The sequence below is a fragment of the Lipotes vexillifer genome, unplaced genomic scaffold (genome assembly GCF_000442215.2).
Source record: "Lipotes vexillifer unplaced genomic scaffold, Lipotes_vexillifer_v1.1 scaffold602, whole genome shotgun sequence".
NCBI classification, from domain to species: domain Eukaryota; kingdom Metazoa; phylum Chordata; class Mammalia; order Artiodactyla; family Lipotidae; genus Lipotes; species Lipotes vexillifer.
The window spans coordinates 2,385,023-2,403,589 of record NW_006790307.1 but is presented as its reverse complement, the minus strand read 5'-3'; the positions used below and the strand labels follow the sequence as shown (position 1 = coordinate 2,403,589).

Here is an 18,567-nt window from a genome sequence, read left to right as displayed (position 1 = left end):
AAGAGTGGAGTGGTTTATGCAAATCCTGTCAAGAATAAAACCATAACTGCACCTCATCAAAAATGCGTGCTCAGAACAAGAAACATGCATAAAACATCTTATGTGAACAGGGCCCTCCGCAATAAATACTAGGCCCCCTTTGCTCTGCTCGCTCCACTCAAATCTTTTTTCATAGTTTTAAATGTTCAGAGGCATCGAGTTCACACACCTCTGATTTTGTCACTTCCCATATCAAAAGCGCAGCAGTTTTCACCCACCCACCACCAAATATTAAATCTTCTTGTTTCCCTCTTTCTCTCTTTCCAGTTTCCTCCCTCCATCAACTTAATACTCAGTGGATTCATTTGCACCAACTGGTATTTTTCCTTACAGCGCCCAACTCCCTTCTCATCTCACATAACCCGAATTGGTTTTTCCCAGGGACAAATAAGCCTCATGTGGTCTTTCAGACCCTGTCCATCACCGTCAACTCAAAGTGTGACTCAATTAAAGCAAAAGTAAACATTCTGTGACTCCCAATGATTCCTGTAATGGTGTTACTGAGGCACTTCTAACTGCCAGCATGGGAGGGGCAACAAACGAGGGTGGAAAAGAAAAGGGCTCCATGCAGAAGAAAGCGGAAGGGTGGGCACCTGGGAGCGGGTGCACTTAGGTTGGGAAAGGAACTTACGCATTGGCCTAGCTTTTTGTTGAGCCTGGCCAGGAAGGGCACCACCTCCTGCATGTAGGGCTTGAATCTATTGGATTGGGGGAGCAGCACCTCTTCAAGGGTAAAATTCAGCACCTGCTTCAGCATATAGCAGCGCTCCATCATCTGTTGGTGAAAGTGAAACAGCAGGGCTCATATTAGGCGACATTCAGAAGACCCAACCCATCCTCACCACCGCTCCAAATAACCACAAGTGGCATCATGCCTGTGGCTTACCTTGACTCCCTGGAACAGTTTGGTCCCAATGAGACGAACATCTGTGTTGTTATCTGCCAAACTAGCCTGGAAGAGAAGAAAAGACTAAGTGCCTGGACGTCAAGGAGCTAGAAGAAATGTCTGTAAGTAGAGCTGTACTCTATCCCCTCTCCCCAGAGCAGCCACATAAGGACTAAAGAAAGGATTCAGATATGTGCATGAGTTTAAAATAATGCTTAGGTGTTGGGAGGAAGGATAAATGAGGAGTTTGGGATTAACATATACACACTACTATATATAAAGCAGATAACAAACAAGGACCTACTGTATAGCACAGGAAACTATATTTTGTAATAACCTACAAGAGAGAAGAATCTGAAAAAGAATATATATATACATATATATATATCTGAATCACTGTGCTGTACACCTGAAACTAACACGACATTGTAAATCAACTAGACTTCAATAAATAAATATGAGGGTATAATGTACAGCATAGGTAATATACCTAATATTTTATAATAACTATAAATCCTTAAAAATTGTGGATCACTGTGTTGTACACCTGAAACTTAAATAATATTGTAAATCAACTACACCTCAGTTTAAAAAAAAATGGATTTAAAGCTCCTAGCATAGAGTTCATAACATAGTAAGTGCTCAATAAATGTCAATTTCTTTCTCTTCAAAAAATAAAATAAAATAAAGTAAAATAAAATAATGCTTAGAGGAATAAAGGGAAAAATAAATAGTAAGATGAGCTACTAAATGGCTCCTTTCAGGGTAAAACTCAATGTACACACCCTAAAGGCCAAAATGGAAGATCTCCACAAAGTCTCAGAAGAGACAGAGAATATGATGGCTGGTCTACCAGTAGAGATAAATGTTGGTTTCTTAAAGATCTTAGATGTGCTCTGAAGAAACTTTAAGAACTATTCAGGCTCCAGGTAGATAAGGATGCGAAAGAAAGAGAAAGAGTGAGATGAGTACCTCATGAGCCAACGCGAAGGTGCGGTTGGTGATGTAAGGCTGATGGAAGTTGGCCCTGTCGAGCCTGCACTGCGGCACAATGGGCACAGCCACTCCTCCCTGCACCCACAGGGCCATGAGGAGGAGGCAGCTGGCCGCCAGAGCCCCCATAAGGGAAGAGCTCATAGATTTCTGCCGGACAGCCATTGTAGACCACACAAACTCGAGCAACTGGCGACTAGGGAAGGAGAACCTGGTATCAAGAGAACAAGAAGCAAAAACAACATAAAGGAAAAAAGTAAGTATCAAGAAGTGTCACACCCAACAAACAAGCATGAATACCAAGTTTGTTGGAGGACTTACCTGTTGATTTCAATGATTCTGCTTGTGATGGGAAGGTAGAAGGTGCTGCTTTTATAGCCCCCAGGACACCAAATTGTGTGTGTGAAAAATATGACATCAGCAATTATCTAATTTCCAGTGCTGTCTTCTGAGAATTACCTAACCACCATAGGAGCCCACAAAGCACCACTTCCTAGCTTTCCCAACTTGATACGCCAGCATTTCCCTAAAACGTCACTTTTAGGGCCCAGAGGATGCTTTTACAGACAAATCCCAGAAATTTTCCAAACCCTACATACTTTTCAAAGAAAACAATTGCTTTGTCTTTGTGGATTCCAGGTTTAATAGTTTTTGTTTTCCTATAGTCAGTGAGTAAGCATTTTGGTCATGAACTCATTTTCCTACAAGCTTCATAGATTCTTATCTCATTGGAGGTGATCAAAAATAAAGCACTTACGTCCTCTGCTTTAAAATAAACAGTAATGACAGCTTGAGGATAATTCCATTTTCAAAAAATAATTTTATCTCATTTTTTAAAATATGCTGAGTCCTGAAGAAGACTTACATTTTAAAAATAACAGTATTGGCTAATCTAAGCACCGTTTTCCTCCCGTTCTGTGACTTTTTTTAAGTGATCATAACAATTATACTAGATGCAAATATACCTTAAATTTTTTCATTAAATTATAATCAATATCAAGTTAAGTTTGGAAGTATTAATGCTGAACAATCTGATCGCTATTTTTCTTAACATGCAAGTATTTTAAGAATATAAGCAATTACACTTCAATAAAGATTGAAAAACAAAGAATATAGTAAATACAGTAGTTCACCATAAAATTTTACCTGCACTAATTCTAAACAACACACAAGTCTCAAAAACATTTTCCAAAAATCTTATAACATTTTTTATTATATATATGAAGGTCTAAAGAAGAGAATCTGGCAATTTAGTTATTACATGTAGACTTTAATAAAAATACATTGAATTCTAAATAATACCTAAAAACTAGACTGAAACCTTCCCAATGGGTGGGAGCAGGGAGCAAGTATACTGATCTATTGCTAAGGGAAGGAATGTGAATTCGTGCAAATTAGTTTGATCAGATATTTCTCTTCACAACGAGTTCAGATCAGGAACATCAAAGAAGGGATGTGAATAATTGTAGAAACTTGAGCATTTTGTGAGATGGCACAGACCTAGGCAAGGAGCCACAGTAAAGCCTTAGGACAGCATGAGGACGCTGAGCATTTGGGAAGGTGGTCTTAGGAAAAAGAGAAGGTTAAGGAGGGTAAATAAAAACTAGACCCATTGCCCACGTTTTCTTGTGGTTGTTCGTGAGCCCAAGATGAGGAAACTCTTCTTTTCCAATTTCCTGTTAATAAGATATGACCATTTTTGTCCAGATCTCTATATAATTATATTAGCATTAGGGTTAAGAGTTAAGCTCTTAACTCTATGTAGAGTTAAGCCCTATGTATAGAGTTAAGCTATATAATGGATTAAATAGGCTTTTGTTTGTTTGCCTGGGAACCTTACAAACATACATAATTTTGTTCCCAGGGAAAATAAGTTCTGATATTATTGAATTATATGCTTTTGAGGGAAGAGTCTCTCTCTCTCTCTCTCCTCTCTCTCTCTCTCTCTCTCTTTCATCTTTGTATCTCCAACACTTAGGACAGTGCAACACATGTAGAAGGACTTGGTAGGAGCATGTTGAATGAATAAATAGATTAAGTTAAATAATTTACTAAGTATCTTTGGGAATATGCATGGAGATAATTTGGGTACTGCTTTTATAGCACTTCTAACGTTGGGGTTTGACCCAGTACTACTTGCCAGCTTCCTGCATAAGGAATAAATAGCTCTGAAACAAAAATAGAATGCCAGAAATTTGCAAACCAGTCTTTAGTAGCAGTGATACATCCATTATTCATTATATGGCCCTGATGGACAACCGTTAATAAGATAGTGTTAATGGAGCAAAGATCTTAGGTTTTAGTGAACTTGACCAAGCACACTAAGGGGAAAATCTATTCTAGAGCTGTATGTGGATTTCTAAACAGTCATACAAGGAGTCTCAACAATATTTGCTATCAGGAGAGATTGTAGATACAGCATAAAACGGCTTCTGTGAAAATAGCTAAAGACATCTTTGTGCTAAATAATTTCAGATCATTAATGGGCCTTCTTTGCTGTTGATTCTATGTGAATTTTCAGCTCTCTCCCAGAAGCCACCCCGGACGAAGGGCAACCCCAGCGTCCTGCTCCCCAGCCCCAGACAGACTGTACCCACGGTTGATGTTAGCTATTTGCAACAATCTACCTGGTCTAATGCCAGGAAGGGCTAACCAGAGTCCTCTGCCAGAAGTAGGCTTTTTTGTCTCGTTCACCACACCAGCCCCAGCACCCAGAACGGTGCCTGGCACACGGCAGGTGATGGATATTCACTGACTGCATGATTACACTCCTTCCCAACCCGTTGGCCAATGCTTGGAAATCCACAATGCATTCCTTTAAAGTATACATCTCTCTAGAAGTAGGACTTTAGGTATCTCAGGTAAAAAGTTCTGTATTCATCATACTCCTCAGTACAACACACATGATCACTGTTCCATACAAGGTTCCTTCTGGGTGGGTGTGCGTGTGTGTGTGTGTGTGTGTGTGTGTGTGTGTGTGTGCGCGTGTGTGTGTGTGATCCCACCCTCATTATTCTCCTTCCCTCTGCACCAGTCACCCACCACCACCTCTAAGCCTGCCATAGACAACTGATCTAATGTATTTGACATACATTTCTAAATATATATGCATCCTTGTAAAACAGCAAGTAGCAAGTGTTGTTTAGTGGCGGGGGTGTATTTTTATTTTATAGGAATGGTTCTCTTTCTTAATCTTTCACTTGGCACTGTGATCTTGCAATGTACCTGCGTTGCTGTGTGTAGCTCCTATTTCTAACGTGACGTGCCATACTGAGTTTCCACATTTTACTTATTTGTCTCCCCTTTGATGGGCACCTAAACCACTCACAGACATCGCAGCACTAAGCAACCCCTTCCAAGTCATTTTAATGGTAATTTTAGAGAATACCTTGGAAACAGTTACCCAGGAATAGGTCCACTGGGTCATATAGATAAATTCATTTACTAGATACATCAGATTGCTCTCCAGAAAGGCAGCATTGATTTACTCTCTCACATCAGTGAAGAAAGCTTTCTGCTTTCTTATTTTTAAATTTTTTTTTATTTTGGGGGTAGGAGTTTATTAACTAATTTATTTATTAATGCCGTGTTGGGTCTTCGTTTCTGTGCGAGGGCTTTCTCTAGTTGTGGCAAGCGGAGGCCACTCTTCATCATGGTGCGCGGGCCTCTCACTATCGCGGCCTCTCTTGTTGTGGAGCACAGGCTCCAGACGCGCAGGCTCAGTAGCTGTGGCTCACAGGCCTAGTTGCTCTGCGGCATGTGGGATCCTCCCAGACCAGGGCTCGAACCCGTGTTCCCTGCATTAGCAGGCAGATTCTCAACCACTGTGCCACCAGGGAAGCCCGCTTTCTGCTTTCTTACATCCCCACCCACACTTGGCATCATCCAGCTTTAATGTTACCAGCTTTTGGAGGTTTAAAATGGTATCTCATTGTTGTTTGGGTTTTTTTGTGTTTTTTTTTGCAGTACACGGGCCTCTCACTGTTGTGGCCTCTCCCGTTGCGGAGCACAGGCTCCGGACGCGCAGTCTCAGCGGCCATGGCGCACGGGCCCAGCCGCTCCATGGCATGTAGGATCTTCCTGGACCGGGGCACGAACCTGTGTCCCCTGCATCGGCAGGTGGACTCTCAACAACTGCGCCACCAGGGAAGCCTTCACTGTTGTTTTAATTAGCAGTTTTCATACATTTGCAGCCACTTGGGTTTCCTTTTATGAATTGATTGTTTACATCAATTGCCCATTTTTCTAATGGGCTTTGGTCTTTTATTGTTGATGATGATGATTTGTAAGAGTACCGTGTATATTTTATATATTATTCTCTTTTTGGTTGTAGGCAACTCTTCTCCCAATTTGTGTCCTGTCTATTAACTTTTTCTACTTGTCCTTTGTTGAACAGAAAATGTAATTTGGATGTCATGTAAAACAGTATTTTTCATTATATGGTTTGTGCTTCTCGAGGCTTTGTGTAAAAATCTCCCTCCATCCCTAGGTCACAAAGATATTCCTCTGTCTTTTCTTTTATTTACCCTATAATTTTGCCTTTCACAATCAGGTTTTTAATGCCTTTGTGTAGATGATGGGAAGTAGGGAATCAGTTTTATTTTTTCCCACATAGCGAGCCAGTTTTCCCAACACAGTTTACTAAACAGTGAGTCCTTTATCATATGTGAATTTCCCATTTATAAGTAGCTATCTTTGAGCTCTCTGTTTTGTTACACTGGTTTATTTATGCTTCCCTTTTTGTTCTTGAGCTAGTTCCATATTTTTTATTACTGAGGAGTGTCATTATATCTAGACAGGAAAGTCTACCTTCTTTTCTTTACTTTTTCAAGGCTGGCTTAGCTATTCACGAACTTTTTGTATATATTTTACATAAATTTTATAATAGATCTGTCAAGTTTCTAGAAAAATGCAGCAGAAACTTTAGAATATCATTTAATGTAAAGATTAGTTTGGGAAGAATTAGCACCTTTATAACAAATTCATTCCATCCCAGAGCATTTACCATCTATCTCTCTTCTATGGAAGATTTTCTTTTATACCCTTTGATAGTCTTTCAAAATTGTCTCCCTGAGATCTGGTGTATTTTTTAAATTCCTAGCTACATTATAGTAGAAGTAAGATTTTAAGCTGTTATTTATCACTTTCACCTGGGTGTGAATGAGTGCCAAGATGGCTTGGAGAAAGAGACTATGTGGGCTACTCATCTCCTGAGAACGTAAAAAGCGTGTACCTTTTTCAACTTCAGTAGAGAGGAGAGATAGAGGTACCCAGCAAAGAACAAAGCTAGAGACTGGGGTTTCCAAATGTGAACTTCCTTTACTTTCCACTTCTGCTCAAGTATAACCCTGTCAGTACCCAGGACAACTTCCTACCATGTCCACCCTCCCTCTTAACACCCTGCCCACAAAGACACTTGTCAACCATAGCTACCTTTCTCTCCTTCCTGAGGACTAAATCTTGTGAATCTGTACTTTACCTCATCTTAAAGGGAAGACTATACTCACGGGGATGTGTCATAGTATAAATGAGTACAGTTTCCTCTCTAGTAATACCAAGTACTGAAATTGGTTTAAATGATAGAAGAAAGCAATGTTTTTGCAGTTCCTCACTACTCTAGGACATAAACACAGAATTTGACATTGGCTTCTTAATGTCCACCCTCTACTGTCAGATTTTTTTAACCCATAGATCCATCCCAGTCTCTCTTTCCACTGATTATTTTGGCTAGTAAATAAGTCTTAAAGAATCATAATGCACCCTTGCTTATATCACCAGATATTCTAAATCATAGCTAATTGCCTATTATCAGTGAAACTTTTATCCCAACTCTCTGATCAGTTTTAGGATTATTAATGTTTCTCACAGTCATTTGCACAGGTTAAATAGTATTTTAAAACCTGACTTTAAAAATTCATATTAAAATCTCTATGTATCTTGGTGCAGTTTAACCAGACCCTCTCAGTCTCTGATAAGAAAATTTGGGGCTGTGTGAACTAGACATTTCTTATATTCTCATGACTCTGTTGAACTTGTTAAAATACAACTGATCAAACACAGTTCCAATTCCTAGGTGATTTAGTTTTAAAATATCACAAACGTCAATCCTGAGAAAATGTCCCCTTTCCCTTTTCTTTGTCCTAATTCAAAAGCTGTGTGTGCTATAAATAGGACAGAGCATCACCAATTTTGGTCAGTTGGACAAGATGTCACTCTAAGTCAGTGCAAGTCTGAAATGCAGTATGTTTTAAAAGAAGTACCATTTTGTTATTACCTCCAAATTCTTATAACCAGATAAACTAAACTAATTTATTTCATTCTGTTTAACAAATATCTGTTTTGTTTCTATTGGAATATTTTACCAAGTAAGGGTTCTTGAACCCATGTTTAATACTTTTTAAAAATACGGTAACAGTTAACATACGAATTGCGTTGTAGTAGCCTTAGGATTAGCCTGAAGTGGGCTTACCTTGGAGAGGAAATGCTGAAGTACCTAAACGCTGATTAGAGAACTGGAATTGAGATTGAACTCATATTAGTAAATTAACATACCTTTAGAGAAATTTGACCTACAGGCCTTTATATGGGTAGGGAGGGAATTAAATGTAAGAACCAGATGGAAATAGTATTGTAATACTTAAAAGCCTAGAAAAGGGAGGAGCTAACAATACATAATAAAGTCATAGACAGCGGGATCATCTATTAGAACATTTAGTTGAATGGGTCCAGGAGGAAATATCTAAGTAGGTTTACCAGGAAATGGAGCAGAGACAAAGAGCTATGCACAGGTTGCTGAATGAGAGAAAAAGGGTAATTTGCTTTATTTATTCATTTCCTCATGCATTTCTTCATTGTAACATCAGCTCCATAAGAGCTCAGACTCTATCTGGCACAGTCCTTAGAACATCCTTTTCTATGTGTTTATTATGGTTTAATGAAAGTTTTCTTAACATTCTTCAGAATCAGTTACACCTTTTCAGCGGTGAGCCTGTCCACATTTTTCTCTCACTTGGGCAATAATTTCCAGGGCGGCTTCTGCTCGGTTCTGTACTTCTCAAGAAGTGATCAGTGTCGACCTTCACTATCTGTTCAGGGTTCTCTTCTTAGGTCATGGACAAAACCAGGGCCACACCTTGATTTCTAGAGCCGATCCTACACATCCCAGATTTTGTCTCTTTTCAAGCCTACTCCCTTCCAAGCACGAGAATTCCTACTGCTTTTTCTTGAGAACTCAATGTATTAATGACTGCTGAATATCTGCCATGTGCCTAATACTGTCTTGGGCTTTCAGAGATGCAAAATGACTAAGACATGGCCCTGGCCTCAAGAAGCTTATTAATACAATTGATTCAATAACATTTTTAATTCCCAGGTACTGGGCTGGACACTAGGGAGGCACAAATGAATAAGGTGTATTTCTTGCCTTTGGAGTACTCAGAGTATAATGGAGACGGTGATCACTCAAAGAGAAAAATAATGATTCTTGTAGTATTATCCTACAAGTACAAAATAACATTAAATGAATAAAACATGCTACAGTGGAATTATAACCATTACAGTAGAGGTGCCTGATTAGAAATTGATACTGGAAACTCATTCAAGACTTCAAGATGTTGAATCTAAGTAAAATTGTTAATACTACCAGTATTTGGATCAGTTTAAAGTATGGTAGAAGGGTTTCCCAAGAAGAGGAAATGGCAGGGGAAAGAAACCTTGGAGATGGGGCTGGTGGAAGAGAAATGACTAGTTAGATTAGAATAGAATGATGTGGAGAAGTGATGGCAAAGAAGGGGGTGTAGGTAGGGTAAGAGCAGCTTACGAGCAGCTTTGAATACCAGCCAGAATAGTCTAGACTTGAGACAATGGGCAATAGAGAGCCATTATGGACAGTTGTGCATGGAAGGGACTTGTATAAAGCAATAACTTAAAAAGACAGCCTGAGAGTTACGGGAAACATGAATTGGAGAGGCAGAAACTGAAATCAAGGAGATGAGCTAGGGGACTGTGACAGCAGCAGCAGGGGTAATTTAGCACTACTGGTGCCGTAAGAAACAATGAAGACGAAGGCCAGAATCCGAATATACCGGCGCCACCAGAGGGTAAGATTGAGACTTAACACTAGTTTGAGTTTGTGAAACAAAATATTTTTTGAACACTTTAACTGAGGCAATTCAGTAAAAAAAAAAAAAAAAAAAGTCAGCTACTTAAGATGTTTTAGGAACTAGTGATCCTTGAAACATAGTCCCACACATTACTGGTGATCAGTCGAATGATCTGGTAAACAACTGGCATACCCAGAGTACAGAGATGCCATATGGGGGTCCCTGAGAAGGTGCAGCCACTTAGGAGAAAAAGATAAATGGAATAGGAAGTGCTGACTTTGAGGGAAATTTAGGCCAAATTTGGAGGCTTCAGGAAGAAGCACCAAACTGCTGCCACTGATTATATCTGCAGCAGCCCAAAGGCTTCTAATCAACTTTCTCCTCATAATCGATTCATGAGCCCAAAGGATCCCTTCCTGTCCTCAGGGATCACTCTTCCTCCCCCACTCTAGCTGAAATGACAGGTGGGGAACCAACTGAAGCCAAGATCAAATACGCTTCCCCCGTGGAATGGGGTACAGTGGGGGGAAAGGATAAGAATGAGAATGCTGGGGCCGTGGAGATCGTATGTTTGGAGACAGGGGTAAAAGGGACTTGGTGGCTCCTGGATTTTGCCCTCATAGAGATGGCCTATGCACCCAAGGCAGAGAACTGCTAATGAAAACGAAATTATCAGTTGGTTGACAAAGATTCTAGTTGCTTTGACAGCTTCTCGACAGAGCCTGAGCAACAGCGTGCACTAAGACAAAACCCTTCTGCTCATCAGACACTCAGACAATCTGGAGGCAACTGAGTCATGAGAGCTGATTTCTTCAGCTTCAATGTCGACTGCCCTCATCTCCACACATTCCCAACAGAGAGAAGCACGTGGGAGAGTGGTTTCCGCTGACTTTGACCTCAAGGCAGAACTTTATCCAAAAACATCAAGGACGTGACTAGAGACGTTCCTGCTTGAGGAAGATCTTTGGTGTGACCTTTTTTACTCTCTTTCATACAAACACCCAATCACAGTTCACCATTGGTCTCTTCTTCCCATTCCCAATCCTCCAGCCCCACCCAGAATCTCTCTTTTCAGGTTCCGTAAGAATTGAGTTAAAATTCTTCAACTTGGCATCATCTTGGTCTCTGAATCTGATTTGTTCTGATAACCATATTCTCAGGCTGTTCTCAGCCAGCCATGAAAATGTGCTCCTGTTGGGCTTTCAGGAACTCCGCCAGATCCTTTGGGGAGAAAAAGGAAGTTTGATGATGTCGGTATAGTTTCTATTGGAAGGAAAAGAGGTGGTTTATATCTGTGGACAGCACAACACTGACTGAGTCACACACATTCTAGTCTTTCTTTCCTTTTCCTCGTTAACAATGGGGTCAATTATTCACATTTCTCAATAACTGTTATCTTCAGTTAGAATGGATTTGAAGCAAAACTGTGGAAGAAAAGAAGTGTGCTTTGGGACTGTCATCTCTTCCTTTCCACACCATTTCATTCACCATCGTCTCTCTCCTCTCCAGCTCCAACCTCTAGCCCAAACTGTTTTATATGCATACTAAGTGATAAATCATAAAACTAATATCATCCATAATTTTCATCTGTTCCCCCAAATTTTATCTCATTTGATCTTCATAATAACTTGTCAAATTATATTATTCCAATTCTACAGATAAGAAATATGAGGCTCAGAAAGGACAAATAACTTTCTCCAAGTCAACTGTTACACAATGACAACTTCAGGGCTAATGAAGGGCTTTTTCCATCACCATGCTATCTCATAGTGAAGTGTCAAGCTAAATGCATCTCCAATTATAAGATTTCAAGTATTAGCAATCCAGGCAAAGGAAATACTTGGTCAGCAAAGAAAGTTTCCTGGAATCCATGAAACTATACCACTTCCTCTTCCACTAAGTCACATAGTACCTTGTGTGCACTCCTAACATGGCACATGTGAATCTGAATTTAAATACCCTGGTTATCTCTCTATCTATCTCCCCAACTGGATGGCTGGCTCCATCACATCAGGGAGCATGGATAGGTCAGTTTTTAGGTGCTTCTCCCTGTAATTCCATTAAATACCGTGGTCTGTCTGTCTGTCTGTCTGTCTCTCTCTCTCTCTCTCTCTCTCTCTCCACACACACACACACACACACACACACACACACACTACAACACTTTATGTTTTGCCTAGGGATGACCTGAAGTAAAGTGAAAAGAACAAGAAGTGAGGATATGGCTATTCTACATAACATTTAATATGTTACATGGTTACTCAAACTGAACATAGAGAGTTTTTTTTATGGGAAATCTCCCTGTTACATTAGGAAGAGAGATTGAGAGAGAATGGCAAGGAAAAAGAAGGGGAGTGCCGTGGGCACCAAAGGGAGAGGAGGAGCAAACTGCCCACTTCCTTATTTTATGAAGGATAAAGCCTGCACTCACGTGAACTCAGCCTCTCTGTGGTTCATTCTTTGAGCTAAGATCAGACCTGGAAGATTCACTGAAAGAAGGTCGGGTTGGGAAGGATGCTGTCTCTGTGTCTCATGAGAGTTATCCAGTTCTTCCCACCACAAGCAGACACACATGCCCCCAGAGTGACCCAACTTCAATGACCACCCAAGTTCACCGCTTTTCTGCTTTCTCCACAGTTGCAAGGCCATCCTGAGGGCACTCTAGATGAAAAACTGAAACTGTGGGTAATTATTAGTCAAATCCTTTTCACCTGCCTTCACTAATCAAGCTCGTTTTAAGACTTGCATGTCCTCCAAGCGGCTTGTGGCCTAAACAATGGGATGTTTGCCCAAGTGGCTTTCCAGGAACTTGGGGTCAACTGTGTCTAGTAGGAGCTGAGCTGGTCATGACTGGATAGGACCATGGACCCTCCCACTGGGCATGAGCAAGGGTCCCCTTGTGACATTTTGACCTCAGGGAGCCAAAAACTCTACCCTCAGATGCTGCTGAGCGCCTCCACATTTGAACGTGCAGAGGCCTGGAGCGTAGTTACACCTGCCTAGAACCACAATCACTGCACCTTTTTTCAGTCACCTTTCCCCATGCTCCCCACACTCCCCATGCCTCAAACCACCCTGCAGCTTCATTCCTCATCCCATAAATACCCTGAGCCCCTCGCCTTTGGGGAGGTGAATCGGAGGCTTGTTCCCCCATCTCCTCTCTTGGCTGCCTTGGGAATAAACCCTCTGTTTGCTGCAAACCTCAGCATCTCAGCATTTTGTCTTGCTGCACTCAAGCAAACAAACCTGGCTCGGTAACAAACCCACAGTGGCAGCCACGCTCACCTTCTTTGCCAGACCTGGTCTACTCCACCCTTCCGCCGTTATGTTGACCCCCAGACTGCTCGGGGTTTCCAACGTTTCCCCCATGGAGGCATAGCCGCAGCAGAAACACGCCATGCCCTGGTCCTTACCTCCTGCCCCACACCTTATCAAAAATTGTTCTGACCTGTATCGCTACTACCCACTGTGGCACCACGTAACTGAGACAATAATGGCTAACTAATCCACACCTAGGCATCAATAGCTAAGAAATTCTACATGCAGATAGGCATTTTTGCAGGATTCTTTAACATCTTAGCTCAAAGGAACAACTGGCGGGAAACTGGTACAAAATGACAGGCTTATAGAGGAAAGAGTTTGGATATGTGTCTCTGGGCAACTTTCCGTGCCTCTTATGCATGTGTTGGGCTACGCCCTACCCTGACCCCCTGACTTTCTTATAACATTAACATTTCTGTGACCTCTTTGGAAATATTTGTGGTTGGCTGCATTCACTGTAATTGAGAAAGAGTACAGGGTTTTTTATATTTTCACATAAGATCCCAAAATGTATGATTGCATTATTGGCACCAGGTTGACTTGGGGGACGTTATAGCATGCTCACTACCAGGTAGCCATGAATTAACTCCCCCAGGAGGTCCAGAAAACTTCTTCCAGGGACCCTTCTGAGAACATGTTCTAATATCATGTTTGCCTATGGGATTCCCCTGAAGCACCCTGGTGGTTTAGTGTTCTCGACAATGACTTACACAATGAAGAGTATTGAGGGAAAGAACTGGAAGCCAGCATCACTTTACCTCAAGAGCCACAAATGCTTCCTTCTTTCATTTTTTCACACCCACAAATAGAACCGAAACTCTACCTTGATCTTTTGAGATAATCCACTTTCCTAGATGTCTACATTTGTCACACGATGTTGCTAGGTGCTGGCAAAAGTATCATTCGTCATCATGAATTAAATTAATTAAATTAATTTGAAATAAAATAAAAGTTCTGGGGCTTCCCTGGTGGCGGAGTGGTTGAGAGTCCGCCTGCCGATGCAGGGGACACGGGTTCGTGCCCCGGTCTGGGAAGATCCCACATGCCGTGGAGCGGCTGGGCCCGTGAGCCATGGCCGCTGGGCCTGTGCGTCCGGAGCCTGTGCTCCGTAATGGGGGAGGCCACAGCAGTGAGGCCCACGTACCACAAAAAATAAAAAATAAAAAAAATAAAATAAATAAAAGTTCTGACACTCGGATAGAAGTTATGTCCTGAAATCCTGATCTATCCAGAAAGGACCTTTCCATGAGTTTATGAAAAGCCACTTCTCCCCATAAGTCAGTGTCTCACAAGAGCATTTATTGAGTGACTTCTGCATGCCTGACCCTGTGCTGGTCCTCATTATGTAGGAGGAAAGAAACGTAAGGAACACCTCCTTATCTTATATTTGAATCAGTGAGACAAACACAAAGAAGGAGCAATTAGGAAACATGAAAGTAATGGTCAGAACAGTCAGTGTTGACATTAAGTATGATAGAAATTCAGATCAGGGTGAGTGTTGGGCTGCACCCCAGAGGTCTGCAAGCCCTGTGTTTGCCCAGCCTCAAGACCAAAGAAAGAGCCCCCGGAGCCAGCGACAGAGACATCAGTGGTTGAATGGATGGGGGATCTTACTTGTCTGAAGCAAGGTCCTGGAGCGACACCCCACCGTGTGTGCAGCAGTCTTCGCTATGGGGAGAGGGAAGTTGCCAGTTACAGGGGGAATTGATGTCAGGTTGATTTATCGGTTACCAGGGAAACCAGCAGAGGAGTAGACCCCTTACTGCCCTTTCGATAAGCTATCATAGTGGAGCCCTTCTGATCTAAAGTTTAGAACAATCACAAACTGGGGCTGGGGGCAAGTATGTAGGCATTTACTGGTTAGGCTTTATGATTAAGAGAGTTTAGTTTTGTGAGTAGGGTGTAGGTGAAACAGGCATTGGTCGAGCAGGGCATGTACAGACAGCAAGAGAACAGCCATCTTAAATGGCCTGACCATAGTGAGAAACATGTACATGTGCAAATTTCTTGTTAAAAATGCCTCTTTTTTAAGAAATCTTGCCATCTTCCTTTTTCTACCCCTATTAGAGAAGAGAAAGGAATTTGACCTTCAGGATCCCAAGTGAAGCTAAAATGTTATCCTTGCCTGTTCACAATTTCTGCTCTGAGCCACAGTCATAAAAGGAATCTGAATGCAGTATAACAACATGACTTTGGAGTAATAGCCTTCTAGGCCAGCAGAGAATCAACCCAAAACACAGGCACCCCCTTGGATGTCCAGGCTCCCAACACTGAGAGAACAAGCCAGAATAATTTGAAATTAGAGAATTCCATTTTAGCAGAGAGTGGAAGAACCGTACACTGCTTTGAGTTGTCATCAGCAGAGAATTAATAGAAAGTTAAAATCTCTTGACTGGAGGTGGTAGTAAGATGGCATACATTTGTCACAATTCATAGAGCTGCATTTCGAAAAAGGATGGATTTTACTATGCATACATTATATCTCAGTAAACCTGATGAAAGAAGAGAAAGAAGGAAGGAGGGAAGGAAAGAAGGAAAGAAAAAGGATGGGAGGGATTGAGGGAGGAAGGGAGGAAGGAAAGAAGAATTTGGCTAATATTTGTCTCTCGTATCCTAAAATCTAATTGTGTTTGAAAAAATAAAATGGGGCTTACCCAGAGAAGGTATTAATCCCCAATTTTGCCAGTTTCAAGGTAATTGTTTTCTCCTAAATAGACTTTTCAATAATAGAATGGAATGCACTGCCTTGTAAAGGAACAAATTCCTACCACTAGAACGTGGCCAGTACTTATATAAAACTTACTCAGCTAGGTGATTTACATAGCCCATTTATGATCTTTAGCATAATCTTCCAAGGGACGTATTTTACAGATGAGGAAACAGAGACTCAGAGCATTTATGTGACTGCTATTTGGTGATGGAGGTTGGTCCAAGCAGGAGCAGAATATCTTCTTGCACTTGATACATATGTATTGAGTTCCTACCAAGTGTCCATTGCTCTGCTGGGTACATGTTATCACTGTGATAGATCTGGCCCTATCTTCACAGAGAGTACCATCTACCTAATGAAACCCCCCCCCAAAAAGCCCATCATCTTACAGTGTGTCAGTGCTATGGGGGTGGGGGGGGGGAGAGAGGGGACAAAAGGAAGCACGAGGAAGACATACTTTCCCCAGACTAGACAGATATGAAGAAGTGGCATCTAAGCTAAGACCTCATGGCTAAATGAGGAGTTAATGAGGAGGTCGGCAGTGGAAGTGGGATGGGGTGCAGTGGCAGGGAGGGGGCAAGGGGTGAGTTATGGGTGAAGGAAATAACATGTGGGAAGACCTGGAGTTAAGAAGGAAAATAGTGCATTCAAATAACTGAAGTAAGTTCCATATGACTTCAGCGCTATAGGAAGAGTAACAAGACATCTCCCCGACATGTGCACATGACTCACTCCCTCATCTCCTTCAGGGGTTCTTTCTCTCTCGCCATCTTTAGGAGCAGTTTTTAGTTCACGGAGACTTTCCATGTACCCTCTGACTCCATGCTTAGACTCCCCATTATCAACATCCACACCAGAGTGGCACATTTGTTACAACTGGTGAACCTCCACTGACACATCGTTATCACCCCAAATCCCTCAGGTGTTTGTTACAAAACTCCTTCTCAGGGAAGCCTCCCCAACCACCCTGGCAACTGCCAACACCACCCAACATATATATTCACTCTTTTCTTTTTTTATTAGTCAGCTACTGCTATGAAATAAATTGCCCCAAAACTTAGCACCTTAAAACAACAAACATTTGTTATCTCATATAATTTCCAAAAGTCTAGCTCAGGGTCACCCATGATTTGTAGTTAAGAGCTAGGCCTGCAGTCCTCTGAAGACTTGACTAGGGCTAGAGAATCCAGTCTCTCTCCCATGACTGCTGTTGAAGTCCTTGAGGTGAGGAATCTGGCACATCATAGATGTCACAGGGGTATTCTTCCATCGGTTGCTGCATTTGAACTCCAGTCATCTAAGGGACTATCTGACTCAGGGTGTGGTCCATACTGCCATGGCACAAACCCTTATCAGCTTCACTGCTGGAGACATGCCCCAGGGTTCCACCTACTGTGGAACTAGTCTCATAATTTGGAAATTATTTGCTGTAAGCAGTTGATAAATTTTAGCTGTGGGGGAAATTATGATTCACTGAATTATAAAAGGCTCAGACTTTTACAATACAATCATATCATTAAAGAAAAACATGTCCCTAAATATGTAAACAAAAGATACATACTAGGCTGGGCTATGTTCTCAGGATGATATGCCATTCCTTCTTTAAAAATCAGGAACAATTGGATAGAGAAGAAACTAAGCTAGAAAACATTTTCCCTAGTGTCATGAGAAAGCAGAATAATGGCAGCAACAACAATGATTAGCCAAATTTTTAAATGATGTTTTAGACAGCACTGCCATTCTGAGGATGAAGAAAAGCAAAATAGCCCCCAGAATAAAGCTATAAATAAGAAATTTTCCTAGGATTTTCTGCACATTTTTGCATAGCAAAACCAGAAAACTGTAATGTGAAAAGTGAAGGTCTCTTGCAATCCTGCTCTCCAGAAAAATCCTCTTTAACAGCCTGGTGCATAGTCCTCCACATTCTTTTCTATAAATATGCTAACTCGGTTATTCTAATTTTACAAAAATGAGGTCATGCTATACATAGTTTTATATTTTTCTTTTTGTGTTTTATTTTTTAAGGTTCTGCTTAAGTCAATATACCTTTTCTTAAAAAAAAAAAAAAGTCCTGCTTAAACCTGTTTATAACCATGTCTAAAAAATTATACCACAGGGAAGAATATTTTCTTTCCTTGGTAGCTCCAGATTATCATCCAACGAATAGGGTATTCGAGTCCCTCAACTCTGTGGTTAGCTTCACCAGGAGGAAAGACAAATCAAAATTTAAATATATGCAAGTCAAAATGATATGGCAATCCCATCTGTAAGTCCATTATTTTTTCATGAAAAAAAATCAGTGGCATAGGAACATTTTGCACCATGCAAACATTATGCAAAAGTAATGTGTTGCCTACTTTAAAGCTATTTGGAATTGTCTTCAATGCTGGAAATGGTTGTTGCTGCTGAAACTCAAGGAATGAGAGGAAGCGTAGCCAAGCTTAGATGTGTCTCTGAATGCATAAGAAAGGGAGAGCATTATAAAATTCCAGAAATGTTGCGGGGGGGGGGGGGGG

General features: G+C 41.2%; 1 protein-coding gene across 1 annotated transcript in view; it reads right to left on the bottom strand.

The window, feature by feature from the left end:
* Window positions 1–2,083, bottom strand: part of IL22 (interleukin 22) — a 4,922-nt gene extending 2,839 nt beyond the window's left edge. The window contains exons 1-3 of the mRNA XM_007463580.1: window positions 1,898–2,083; window positions 926–991; window positions 671–814 (exon numbers count right to left, since the gene is read on the bottom strand). Of these exons, the coding sequence (XP_007463642.1) occupies window positions 671–814; window positions 926–991; window positions 1,898–2,083 (396 nt within the window). The remainder of the gene's footprint in view (window positions 1–670; window positions 815–925; window positions 992–1,897) is intronic.
* Window positions 2,084–18,567: the final 16,484 nt, after the last annotated feature.